At 53.5% G+C, this 12,619-nt stretch overlaps 2 protein-coding genes and 1 long non-coding RNA gene across 4 annotated transcripts; 1 reads left to right on the top strand and 2 right to left on the bottom strand.

Annotated features, from left to right (window-relative positions):
* Positions 1–2,429: 2,429 nt before the first annotated feature.
* MANEAL (mannosidase endo-alpha like) lies at positions 2,430–8,995 on the top strand. Of its 2 annotated transcripts, XM_019430140.2 has the most exons (4): positions 2,430–3,103; positions 4,361–4,470; positions 5,337–5,413; positions 6,537–8,995. In XM_019430140.2, exons 1-4 carry the CDS (start codon positions 2,554–2,556, stop codon positions 7,171–7,173), a joined length of 1,374 nt encoding a protein of 457 aa, XP_019285685.1. In that variant the 5' UTR covers positions 2,430–2,553; the 3' UTR covers positions 7,174–8,995. The 2 variants fall into 2 exon arrangements, with proteins under 2 accessions (XP_019285685.1, XP_019285686.1); XM_019430141.2 differs by lacking the exons at positions 2,430–3,103; positions 5,337–5,413 and having other exon boundaries at positions 4,400–4,470.
* LOC128775554 (uncharacterized) lies at positions 3,771–6,540 on the bottom strand. Its single transcript, XR_008420336.1, has 2 exons — positions 5,308–6,540; positions 3,771–4,555 (listed from the first exon to the last, which is right to left on the bottom strand). It is a non-coding gene; the product is annotated as an uncharacterized LOC128775554 (long non-coding RNA).
* On the bottom strand, positions 8,793–12,607 carry YRDC (yrdC N6-threonylcarbamoyltransferase domain containing). Its single transcript, XM_019430142.2, has 5 exons — positions 12,216–12,607; positions 11,501–11,615; positions 11,257–11,376; positions 10,007–10,149; positions 8,793–9,716 (listed from the first exon to the last, which is right to left on the bottom strand). Exons 1-5 carry the CDS (start codon positions 12,605–12,607, stop codon positions 9,644–9,646), a joined length of 843 nt encoding a protein of 280 aa, XP_019285687.1. The 3' UTR covers positions 8,793–9,643.
* Positions 12,608–12,619: the final 12 nt, after the last annotated feature.

The following is a 12,619-nucleotide window of genomic DNA, read 5'->3' as shown; positions in this document are numbered from 1 at the left end:
CAAGGAAAACTGAAGCTAGAGATTCAATACCACTAAGTTCCTCGCTGTCCCTGTTCCTTCCCCAATGGTACTATATATATATATATATATATATATATATATTTTTTTTTTTTTTTTTTTTTTGAGAGAGAGAGAGAGAGACAGAGGATCCGAAGCAGACTCCATGCTGTCAGTGTAGGGCCTGATGCAGGCTCGCTCCCACAAATGTTTCCACCAACCACGAGATCATGACCTGAACCAAAGCCTCTTGCTCAACTGACTGAGCCACCCGGGCACCCCAATTAACGGTACTACTTTTAGAGAGAAAGATTGAATCTACTCTCAGTACCAGCGAGAAAAATATCCCAGAGAAGGGTTATAATTGATGACCCTTGGGTGGGTGTCCATGATCAGTACAGTGGGGAATGGGCACTATCATTGGTTCCTTGTGGGTCAGGCTCCTAGCCCCAGATCAAACCATTATGGTTGGGTGGTAGTGTCTGGGATTCCAGACATGGCCAGTGGAGGCCACCATTACATTGCAGGGCATTTCTGGAAATAGTGGAGGGATGGAGAGCTGGGGAAAACACCTGCCAGTTTTCTAAAACCGTCACCAGTCACTCCCACTTCTTGCTTCCTCTTTCATGAAGCTTTCCCGGCTTCCCATTCCTCCGCCCAACCCCAAAATGCTGGTGTTCCTGAAAGTTCCATCCTTATTCTTTTTCTCTTCCCATTCTTACTCATTTCCAGAACCATTTAATACCATGGTAGAGCAAGGTCTTCTCCCCAAGTTTCAATCCACTGCAAACATTTAATCTAATCTAGTCATGGTAATTCCATCCCCTTTGGCAACAATTTGTTTGGGATGAACGGGCAGGCCTATACCAGATTAGACTGATGAGCTTTAAGGAGAAGCTTGCTTAGCCCTTGTAGGAAAGAGAAATGGGTCTTACTGTTGCCTGTTGGTTGGGGAAAGGGAGCATGCTGCCTCAGCTGCCCCCAAGCAGTCATTTTGTGATACAAGGGGAGCCAGTTTGGGTAGGTTTTGGTATGAAGTCAATGGCGAGCACAGCAGAGCAGTGAGACGGAAATATTTCAGGTTCCTAATGATGTTGTTTGAACCAGGGAATCTACTCACTCTGCCCTACCATTGGATGTCCTGCATTATGAGATGATACATTTCCATATTGCATAAGCCAGTGTGAATCAGGTGTCTGCTGCTTGGAGCTGAAGGCTTCCTACTTACTTCACACTTACTACTATGAATTCTCTCAAACTCGCTTTCCTGGGCTCCAGACCTACCCACATTCCCCAACTTTTCTCCTCCTCTTCCTGGGTTTCCTACAATTTTTTTTTTTTTTTTTACTTAAATAAGAATCAGGTGCCTGCTATTATGCCAAACCTTATTTCAGACACAGCAGCTAGAGCAAGGTTGCTGTCATCATGGACCAGTGAAGGAGGCAGACAATAAACAAAACTATTTTCTGAATAAGTAAACTCATGAATAATGCAGAGTAAGAACTCAGTGTTGAGTGAGGAAGGTGTCATTGCCTATAGAATATCACACCAGAGACTGGTTGGTATTCACTCAGCAAACAGCCCTGGGAACTGAGTGTCAGACCCTGTTCTTGCAGCCCCCCTTTGGAGTCTAGAAGGGTATTAAGACCCAGGGTCTGCCCTCTGGCGCCCAGAGTCCGGAAAGAATGGCCAACATGTACCGAGTGCTAATTTTGCCAGGCCCTGTTTAAAGTGCCTTTCGGTAACTATCTCATTTAGTTCTCACCGATCCTAGGAGTTTGTCCAAAGACAAACAGCCCTGTACAACAGGCCTGGCACCAGCAGTCTGGCCAGTGACAAGAGCCACTTGGGTTTAGGCCCGGTCCGTGTGACTTTGTGCAAGTCACGGTCTCCCTTGTCCTCCCACGCTCTAGCCAGTGCCTGTAGCATCTGACTCCTGGGGTTTTCCCTCCCCAAGTTTCGGAGGCTCCCCGGGGTGCGAAAGGGGGTCTGAGTGCAAAGAAGGGAGGTCACTGAGAACAGCAGGAAGAGGGTCGGTGAAGTCAGTAAAGAGGGACCAGTAGGGAAGGAGATCCACGGCAAGAGGGTCAGACTCCGACATTCGCATTCTTCCCTACCCTGCCCTCTGTTCCCACGCCCTCGGGCGCCGCCGCCCGGACCTTCTCCTGGGCTCCGGAAGGAGGGCATTCCCTTTCCTCCGCCAGGTGCCTCTACGCTGCTGGCCCGGGCCGAAGGGAGACGAGTGCTTCGTGAGCCACGCCACCCGATTAGGCCCCTGCTCCTTTGGCCCAGGGCACTCGCAGTTCTGCCACTCTTCGCGTCCAGTTCCCCCTCGACTCCTGACCACTTGGTCTGCGCCGCCTGCATTCTCAGTGTGCCGGGCCCGCCCGCACTGCGGGGGAGAGGCCGGGAGCCGCCCACGCCGCGCTCGGTGCTCGGCGTCGCCGTCTCCCTGGGACGCGCGCGGGCTGCACGACGCGCGGGAGCCGGGCGGGCAGCCATGGCGCGGCGCGCGGGGAGGTAGCCGGGCGGGCCACGGGGAGCGCAGGGGCCGCCATGGCCCGGCGGCGGCGCCGCGCCTGCATCGCGCTGTTCCTGGTGCTGCTTTTCGCCTTCGGCACGCTCATGGGTCTGCGCACGCTCAAGGCTCCGGACGGACTGCCGGCGCTGGGCCCGGGCCTGGAGCTGGCGCCCTTTGAGCGACGCCCGGAGGGAGTCCCCGCGCCCGCCGCTCGGGCCCCGGCCGCCCCCGCCGCGCCGCCGCCTCCTCCTCCACCGCCCCGCACTGCCGGCCCGGGCAGCCCCCCGGGCCCGGCCCCCGCGGAGGCCGAGCCCGCCCCCGGGCAGAGTCTGCGCGTCTACTCGGACCTGCACGCCTTCTACTACTCCTGGTACGGGAGTCCGCGGCGCGAAGGCCACTACATTCACTGGGACCACGTCATGGTGCCGCACTGGGACCCCAAGATCTCGGCCAGCTACCCCCGCGGCCGCCATAGTCCTCCCGACGACTTGGGCTCCAGTTTCTACCCGGAGCTGGGGCCCTACAGTTCTCGGGACCCCGACGTGCTGCGGGAGCACATGACCCAGCTTAAGGAAGCCGCTATCGGTGAGTTCCCCCCACCCCCGGGCGGCCCTGTCCCCCAGCCTCGCCCTTCCTCGTTTCCACGCCACAACTCCCACTGGTCCTGTCACCGAGCCTCTGGTCCCACTCACCCTTCTGTCTGGCTTCTTACTCCCTCCCTTCTACTTTCATTCAGCGCTTACCACGCGGCGCCGCCCCCACCTTCTAGTATTAGGTCTCCCCCTACTCTGCCTTCTGACCCCTTACAACAGGGCCCTTTCGTAGGGCAGAGATGCTGGGAGGGCCAGTGGAAGAAGGCATTTGCTCCGAGCTGTCCCAAGAAGGGACAGCAAAGAGAGGGAGCAAGAGTCTTCCTGTCTCTTGGGCTTCTAGTCTTGGGTAAGTGAGGCCTGGGTATCCTGGCCCTGCAGGAGTGAGGTTCAGCGGAGTCACGCCTGGGATGGCCTCAGCTTTCACACAAGATACAGGGGTAGGGCAGCAGCCCTTCCTGTTTTTGCTGGCTGCAGAAAGTTTGCCCATGTTGTATGATGGACCCTGCTCTGTTTGCAGTGGGGGGGGGGGGGGGGGGGGTCGGGCAGGCAGCAGCTTTTCATCAAGTACTCTGCTTGAAAAGAGGTTCCTGGGAGCCTCTTTTGTAGGCAGGTTCTAGTGGGGAGGCTCATTTCTTTCAGATTTTGTCACTGAATTCTGCTGGATTTTACAACACATTTCAATTTATCTAGAGATGGCTAATGAATGGGGAGAAATTGAATGCCAGAGACAATGATGGGAGGCATTCACAGATAAATAACACAGAGGCCATCCCTCAGGATCTTACAGTCTAGAGAGGCCGATGGTCGAGACAAACGTTATTTCCTGTGGGAAGGATAAGATGACCTCGGCTTGGGACTCTTCTCCCCGCGGGACCTTAGATGTGCCCCTTTCCTCCAGAGACAGGACTGTGGCTTCCAGATGGGTGTGGTGTTATGCACCCATTTCCCTTTGTTCTACTCCTTGGGAATGCAAGGGAAAGCCGAGTCCTACTCAGGCTTTTGTCAGGCTCCTTCTCGGCCTGGTGCGCAAAGGTTCCCGCTGCCGCCTCGATTCAGCACCGCGGGCGTGGACAGCTCCAGGACGCTAGGCTCTGGGATCTGATCTGCAGGAAGTAAACCTGGCCTGCCAGAGCCCCGCTCAAGGTTTCAGGCAGAAACCATTTTGCAGTTGGAGATGGCTTGTGAGGAAACACATCTGCGTCGCATGGGTACTCTGTGTCTCTGAAGTAGCTTCTGTGTTGTGTCTCAGGCGTCCTGGTCCTGTCCTGGTACCCACCTGGCATGGCTGATGATAACGGGGAACCCTCAGATGACCTGGTGCCCGCCATTCTCGACACCGCCCATCAGCACAACATCCAGGTGAGTCTCCAAGAAGAGGTCAGGTGCTCTTTGGCCCATTCAGATTTCCCCCTCTCTGCCCGCAGGGTTAGTTCTTGGCATTAGCCTAAGTATGGCAAATACACAGCAAGTGTGGTGTTGGGGGTGGGGCTCTACGAAATAGCCCGTGTCACTCTTATTTTCTTGAATTATGGGGAAAAATGGGGAAAACTAAATATAGGAGAAATGGGGGACTCAATAAATATCAGACAGAAGTTAGGTTGGAGAGCCTGACTCTGGATAGAGGGCAGGCAAGGACCCAAATGCGCCCAGAAACTCAACTCCAGCCTCAGACCCCTAGTGGGAGGCAATGCTGGGCCTCAAGGCGTAGAGTACAACCCATGTTCTTGGCAGGCAGGCGCGCTTTCAAGAGGAATGAATGAGCTGAGTGAAGCATGTCCAGTTAATTTCTCCAAATGAACCAAATAAGTCATTCCCCTCTTCGGTGGCGAAGGAAGATAAACGGCAGAGAGGAGCCCCACTCCTGAGCCCATCACTGACATGTTTAACAGATCATAGCATCTCTGTCCATCAATGCAGCTTCATTCAGCATCCTTCTTCCCAGGGTTTCAAGCAGCTAATGCCAATCACGTGGAACTGGCATGTGAGCTTTAAACCTATTAGCCATTCAGTCACAGCCCATCCAAATGGTTCCCAGATGTCCTGCTGTGGGAGGTGGGCGAGCTTCTTGCCCGTTTTCTTGGCCCTGAGGGCAGTGGCTGCTTTTATCTCTATTATGCCTACAGTTGTTGGGCCCTCTCCTCCAAGCCTTAGGGGAGCATGAGCCTTATAGATTATGGCCCCTGGGCAGATACTCACCTGACCGGTATCTCCTCTGTCTGTGGCAGGTGGCCTTCCACATCCAACCCTATAAGGGCCGGGATGACGTCACTCTGCATGACAACATCAAGTACATCATTGACACGTAAGGCTGCTATGGGGCCTGGATTCTGGTGGGGATCAAAACGGGGGTGGGACTGAAGGTTTAGAAAGGTAGGTCAAGGCACACAAGGGCAGAATGCTTGTGTCCTCAGCAGCTACTTCACAGTAGACAGTACCGGGCCTTGGAGTCAGCAACTTGGGTTTGAGTTTTGATGCAGCAGCCTCTAATCTGTGATCTGATGCAAGCCTCTGAACCTTTGAGTCTTGTGAGAGTTATGTGAGTTAATATATGTGAAAGTAGCTTGTACAGCGTTTGCATGTATCATCCCCTTATTCAGAAAACAGTTGAGTGCCTTCAGGTGTCCAGGCACTGTCCTAAGCCCCGGTTGTATGGTAATGGGCAGGACTAGCAAAATTTACATTCCAGTGTGTTGAGGCAGTGAAGCGCACAGCGGTTACACATGAAAGATCAAATTGTGACCCATACTCTGAAAAAGCAATTAAGAAAGAATAAAGCAGCATATTGTGTTAGAGAGCATGCCTGAGGATGGGTGCTATACTTTAGAAAGAGTGGTCAAGGGAACCTCTCTGAGGAAATGACATGTGAGCTAACACCTGAAGGAAGAGTCAGCTCTTCAGAGATCTGGAGCAGGCAGAAGATTCCAGGCAGAGGGCTCTCAGATCCAAAGGCCCAGGATGGGACAAGCCTGATGGCAGAATAAAAGGCCAGTGTAGCTGGTGTGTAGAGATGGGGTTACAGCAGGGACGGAGGTGGGCAGGGCCAGATCAAGTAGGAGGGGGCCTTGCAGGTCTCAGTACTAAGAGCAATCAAATGTGATTAAAGAGAGTGGATTGTAGGGAGCCAGCAGTGGGAGCCTGGAGACCGGTTAGGGGGCTGTTGCTGCAGTATAGATGAAAGACGGGGGGTGGCATGGTGGAGGGCAAGGCAGTGAGGCCTGAATACAGGATCTCTGAGGCTGGGGACGGGTGGGGGGTGGAAGACTGGGTTCTTGCTTAGAGGCATGATGACGCCAACTGTGGGGCCTGGCTGGATCCAAAATTGCACTTGGGCATCAGGAAAGATCTAACCCATGGCTTGTCCTACAACTGTACTAGCTGCCCCTCTTAGGCGGCCAAGTCAAGTTCTTCTCCCTCTTGTTCCTCAGGTATGGCTCCCATGGTGCATTTTACCGCTATAAGAACAGCATGGGCAAGAGCCTCCCACTCTTTTATATCTACGACTCATACCTGACGTCCCCTGAGGCCTGGGCTCACCTCCTGACACCCAATGGGCCCCACTCCATCCGCAACACCCCCTATGATGGGGTCTTCATAGCCCTGCTGGTGGAGGAGGGCCACACCCACGACATCCTGGCTGCCGGATTTGATGGCATGTATACCTACTTTGCCTCCAATGGTTTCTCCTTCGGCTCCTCCCATCAGAACTGGAAAGCTGTGAAGAACTTTTGTGATGCCAACAACCTCATGTTCATCCCCAGCGTGGGGCCTGGCTACATTGACACCAGCATCCGGCCCTGGAATAACCACAATACTCGGAACAGGGTCAATGGCAAGTACTATGAGACAGCCCTGCAGGCAGCCCTGACGGTGAGGCCCGAGATTGTCTCCATCACCTCCTTCAATGAGTGGCATGAGGGCACCCAGATCGAGAAGGCCATTCCCAAGAAGACGCCAACACGTCTGTATTTGGACTACCTGCCTCACCAGCCCAACCTGTACCTGGAGCTGACTCGCCGCTGGGCAGAGCACTTCATCAAAGAGAAGGAGCAGTGGCTGATGTGAGGAGCCTGCCGACGGCCACGAGGTGCCAACGTCCTGGCCTCACCAGAAGGTGTCCCTGCGTGGGGCTCAGCTGAGGTCATGGGCACTCGCCGGTCTCCAAGTCAATGGCGGGCCGCCTCTGGGTGGGCCGTCAAGCCTGGCCCCACGTGGAACAGAGCTTGTTCCTTGGGCAGGTGGTGCCGGGGTGCTCTGCGGTGACAGGAAACAAGGCAGGGTTCCAGAGGGAACCACAGAGGCTGGCGGGTGACTGGATTTAGCCCAGGGCAGCTCCATATCCTGTCCCGACACTTTAAAATAGTCCCTCCTCGCTTGGAACTCAGCAGGTTGGTGTGCAGCGGAGCCACCAGGTGACTGCTCTTCGGAGGGACCAGGGCTCGGGGCTAGCACATGCCCTGCTTCCTCTTCAGCCTTCCTCCCACAGCACCTGTCTTCTCTAAGTTAGGGAACCGGATTTGAAGCTTCCCAAAAGGGAAATTCTAGATTGACGCCCTTCCCGGTAGACTCCTGAACCCAATGATCAGGAAATACCCCTGAGCACTCATTCATTCATTCAACACACACTACTTGAGCACCTTACTATGTGCTAGGCGCTAGGGAGGAACTTGACCTGAAAAGGTCCTTTTTCTTCCAGAAGCTTACAGGATCCAGCTTTCCTTCTTTGGTGTGGCCTTGTAGCTAGTGCCTGAGCACAGTTTCTTTCTGCAGTTTTACCCAGCGCTGGGAGTTGTTCTTTTTCCTCTAAGAAAATACCTCTGTGCTCCAGAGCCTCCATTTCCCCAGATGACCATTTAGCTCCAGGGAGAGGACTAGGACCCCCCACCCCCCGCCTCCCTTTAGCTGCCTAAACTGAATGAGGCCCACTCAGCCGAGCCATTTTCAGTGCTACTGTGATTTGTATCAATTAAATACGACGTGGTATTCTCAAGTAAGCATTCTTTTTGCTCTCTTCAAGACTTCCTGAATTCTGAGCCCGCCCTCAAATTCCGTGACAACCTGACATGTGGGGATCGGCTGGCCAGCATTGGCACAACGAAGAGTGAGTTTGCTTAAGAAATGAGAAGTTCAAACACGATTTTTAGAGGGGATATGTAACAAACTAGTGCTTATTTACAAATAAACTAATGTGCTATAATTGTAGGGGCCCTCAAAGTAGACCCCGGGACAACTCCTTGGCAAGACTTAGGAGCTACTTGGAAATAGGTGCGTTACTTTATGGGCTGAAGACTGAATCCCAGTACTGGGAATGGGGTGCAAGGTGCAGGAGGGGAAGAAGCAGGCCTATGGATTACCACAGGACCCCCGGCTCCAGATAGGTCATGGATACTGAATGGCACCGATGGATGGAGCAGATCAGGACAGGTGAAAAGGGTTGGATGGTGACCTGTAGTAAGTTACAGAAGGGAGAAACTAGGAGGCTTCATTCCCACATACACGATTTGGAAAATTCTAAAAGTACAGCCAGGCCAGGGGCCTGAAGCAGCAAGTCTCATTCGTTGCTGATGGCAAGGCAGCTTGATCAGTTCTTTTGAAGGTGAATCTGTATCAAGAACCAGAATAATGTTCGTACGCTCTGACCCAGTAATCCTCCCCTATGGAAATAATTCAAAAGAAGAAAAATAAACTATTTACAAAACATTTTCTATTAATGAAAAACAAGGTTCAAATACCCAAGAATAACTGTTTAACACTTGGTATTCACATGAATAAAGATGCAGGCTGCTGAGTAGACACTGGATTCAAATAAAAGTGTTATAGGTATAATTCGTTATAATTTATTTTATGAATAAATAAGAAAAAAAGCCACTGGCTGACAGAAATAGTAGAGATTTGCTTTCTAGTATTCTCTAATTTGGACCTCCCCGCCCCCACCCCTTGCCAACTGAGCTCACTTCCCACAACTTGCCCAAAATGATGACTCTTCCTGGCATCACAGCACACCATACACCGGCCTCACTGGTTCAGAGGAAACAGTGTGTGGCCCGTGGCTCAACAACCTTTATCCTAATCTGGTTCCAGCTTCAGGTGCAGAAACACATGCCTTTGGTCACTTGAGACGTTCCAACAGCACCAGCTGGTGCACTGGCTGATCTGGACCTTAAAAGCCACCACCCACCAGAGGGGAGGCTCTGACTAGATTCCAAGTCTGTTCTTTCAATGTTTCAAACTTATCTTTTAAGAAGAAACTTATTGGGACAAGGCCATCCTAGGAATGTGCTCAAATAAAGTGTCTAGTCAGCTTTTGGCTGATATGAAAGTACAGTTCATAAATATGACCTCCCCCACCAGTGTGAGACAAAATCAGCAGCTTCTGGGGCCTGGTCTACAGGGTTCAGAGGGACACACTGCCTGAAAGCGTCAGACTAGTGATGCTGTGGCCCCCGTGGCCTCTGTGAATGAGGCCTTGCTAGTCACCAGCGAACAGACACACAGTGTCCAGCACGAGTCCTCGGGCCCTCCCTCTTCCCGAGATTCATGAGCAGGATCCGTGTGAGGGGAGCAGCCCGTACTTCTGCTGGAGGATGGCTGTAGTTCTCTCCAGGGCACTGAGGAGGAAATGGAGGGCAGTTAAAGTCTGACTCCTCAAAACCCTGAGCCCACCAGAGCATGGTGATCAGCTCTTCAATAGATCATTGATGAATCCTTTGAAATCTGAAAAAGCCAGCAAACACTGGCAAACTTAGTCTCCACCTCCATCCGCCAGTTCTTCAAACCTGCTCATTCCCCTCGGGACAAGATAGGAGTGACAACCTTTATTCTGCTGAGGACTTTTTTTTTTTTTTTGCACCTTCCAACCCCCCTCCAATTCTATCCCCATGCCACAGCAAAGACTCACCAGCCTGGGCGGATGATGCCAAACTTTCCAGGTACAGATAAGTCAACCACAGTTGAGCCCAGGCGATACTCAGAGCTCTGGCCATCCCCAATTGGTCCCCCATCAATGATCAGAGACAGCTGAGGCCAGAGGTCCTGGAACTCCTGAGAAGAAGGAGAGGAAGACCACGGACGCTACCTCTGGCATCTGCCATGACGTCACACTGCACCCAGCGTTCATAAGAAAGCAAAGACCGCACACTTCTAAAACAGGAGGCATCCTCCTCTAAGCAGGGAAAGGGTAAGGGTACGGAGAGGAAGACAGGTGGATTCTCACGTGCATGCCACCAGCACTCAATCCTTAAGGGGCCACGGGAAGGATGCCCCTCCAAAATCTGTGGATTGAACTGTTAACTGGGTTAGAGCATCACCCATTCTCCCCAGCACTACCACTCATGAAAATGCTGCAGTGGTGGCTAGGCCTGGGCATTTGGGACGGAGGGTCTTAACTACCAGCTACTGTGTTGGTTGGGTCAAATGTTTGCGGACAAGCCAAGAATACCCCCACCCCCACTGCCTCGGGCACAGCCACGGGGACCAGGTAAAGCCTGCAGTCCCAGAATAAGAAAGGATGCTGACCTCTCACCCTCACTCTCTAAGGCCCCTGACCGCACTCTCTTTAGGTCTGGGCTTGGGAAACCCCAGTACTTTGCTATGTTTTATATTTAAGTTCTGTAGGAAAAAAAAACGTGTGGTGGCATTTCTGTGTGTTCTCATTTGTTCTAAAGCCATGCAGTCAAGGCAGGATTAGGATAATCCTTTCTTTGACATGGCTATCGGCCCAGGTAAAAGAACAGGGTCAGGAGTCCCCGGGACAAGTGACACAACCTTTCAGAGCCTTAACTTTCTTTACAGCACTAATGTAAAGGCTTATTGCCTAACGACATTTTCAAACTGCTACCATCAAAAAAATGGGGGAGGAAAAAAAAAAAAAATCACACTTACCGTAATATTTCTGATTACTAAAAACACAATAGGAAGAAAAGAGCAATTCTCCCCCTCACCTCTCAGACTTTTTAATGAAACCTTTTCAAGATCCTTTAATTTGATCCCCTCACCCCCACCCCACCCCTGCCAACCAGGCCGACTTCCCACCATTAGAACAAATGGGTGTCTCTTGCAGGTCATTCCAGTGAACCATCAACCCCACGGATTCAGAGGAATCTGTTTGGGCTGGTGATGTTTCTGCAGGGAGGACTGGGTAGCTCTTACCTCCACGTTCAGAGAACTGGCCTGGGAGCTGAGGTTGGCACTGGTGAGAGCAAGTGGACCCCCAAACACCTGAGCCAAATCCTGTATGAAGGCATGGTCAGGAATCCGGATGCCTACGAGCTATAAAGCAAGGGGAGAGGATCATCAAAAAGGGTGAGATGGGTGGGGAGTGGGTCTGGCCTGGATCCTAGTGAAAGCCAGATGGCAGGAGTCTGGGGACACAAGAAAAGCAAATCTGACTCACAGGAGTAAACGGGTTTAGATCCTTATTAAGCTCCTCAGAGCGTTCCAACACCAGGGTCACTGGTCCTGGTAATAAGTCTTTCAGGAGCCCCTCGGGTACTCTCACATGGCAATACCTGGAAAACAGAGGGGACACAGATCCATCCAAGAATGAAGGGTCGCTGCTGGTCCTATTCCAGACTATGGACAGATCTAGAAAAGGGGACTCGGGACTACGATGAGATCCGTCTGTATTCCCTCTTCACCTCCCTGAGAGTTTGAGACGCTGGGCTCCAGAGGAGCACTCCCGGTTTGGGGCCCACATGCCTCTGGTCTCTGAGGCTACAACAGTTGCACCGTTATCACGCTCCATGTTTCATTTTCTTCAAGGCATCCCCCGCCCCTACTAAATTAAGCTGTCGTGTTTGTTTCCTTTTTTTTTTTTTTTTTTTTTTAAACCATGGGCGTCCCTCCCCTGCCCCCCCCCCCCGCCCCCCGCCATTATCACAAAAGCGCCAGGAGAATAAGGACCCTGACTGCCTCGTTCATCGCGGCGCCCCAGCATCTCGTTCAGACACTGGAAGACGTTAAGTGCTCGATACACATTTCCAGTTCCGGATTCCTGGGTGAGCCTGGACAAGCCCCTCCCGCTCTCTGCGCCTCAGTCTCCCAAGCCTGTCACCGGAAGCCCCTCCCGCGGTGCCGCCCTCAGCGGGGCCGGGTCGGGGCGGCCTCACCTGTAGACGTCGGCCACGCGGCCCAGGCAGACGGCCAGCGGCTTGGCCTCACTGCGGCCCTTGAGGCGATACACAGCTCCCAGTGCCGCCGAGCAGCTCGCCGAGCAGGCCAGGCCGTACAGCGTGTCGGTGGGGACGGCCACCACGGCGCCGGCGCGCAGCTCGGCCACGGCGGCCCGCAGCGCCTCGGTCCAGCCGGCGCGCTCCGGGCTTGCGGCCCGCACGGCCCCGCTCCCCGGGAGCCGCAACAGCCGGGCCCCCGGCGCCGCCGGAGCGGGGCTCGGTGGGCGCAGGAGGCGGCCCCTCCGGGCGGAGCCCCCCGGCCCCTCGCTCAACCCCACGCTGGCAGCCACCGCGGCCCTCAGCCCCCTGCACGGACGCGCCGGAGACATCCGCCCGGGCCC

This window comes from Panthera pardus, unplaced genomic scaffold (genome assembly GCF_024362965.1).
Source record: "Panthera pardus isolate Hobbes unplaced genomic scaffold, ASM2436296v1 HiC_scaffold_11, whole genome shotgun sequence".
NCBI classification, from domain to species: Eukaryota; Metazoa; Chordata; class Mammalia; order Carnivora; family Felidae; genus Panthera; species Panthera pardus.
Note: the sequence above shows the minus strand (reverse complement) of the source record. Positions and strands in the feature narration are given on the sequence as shown.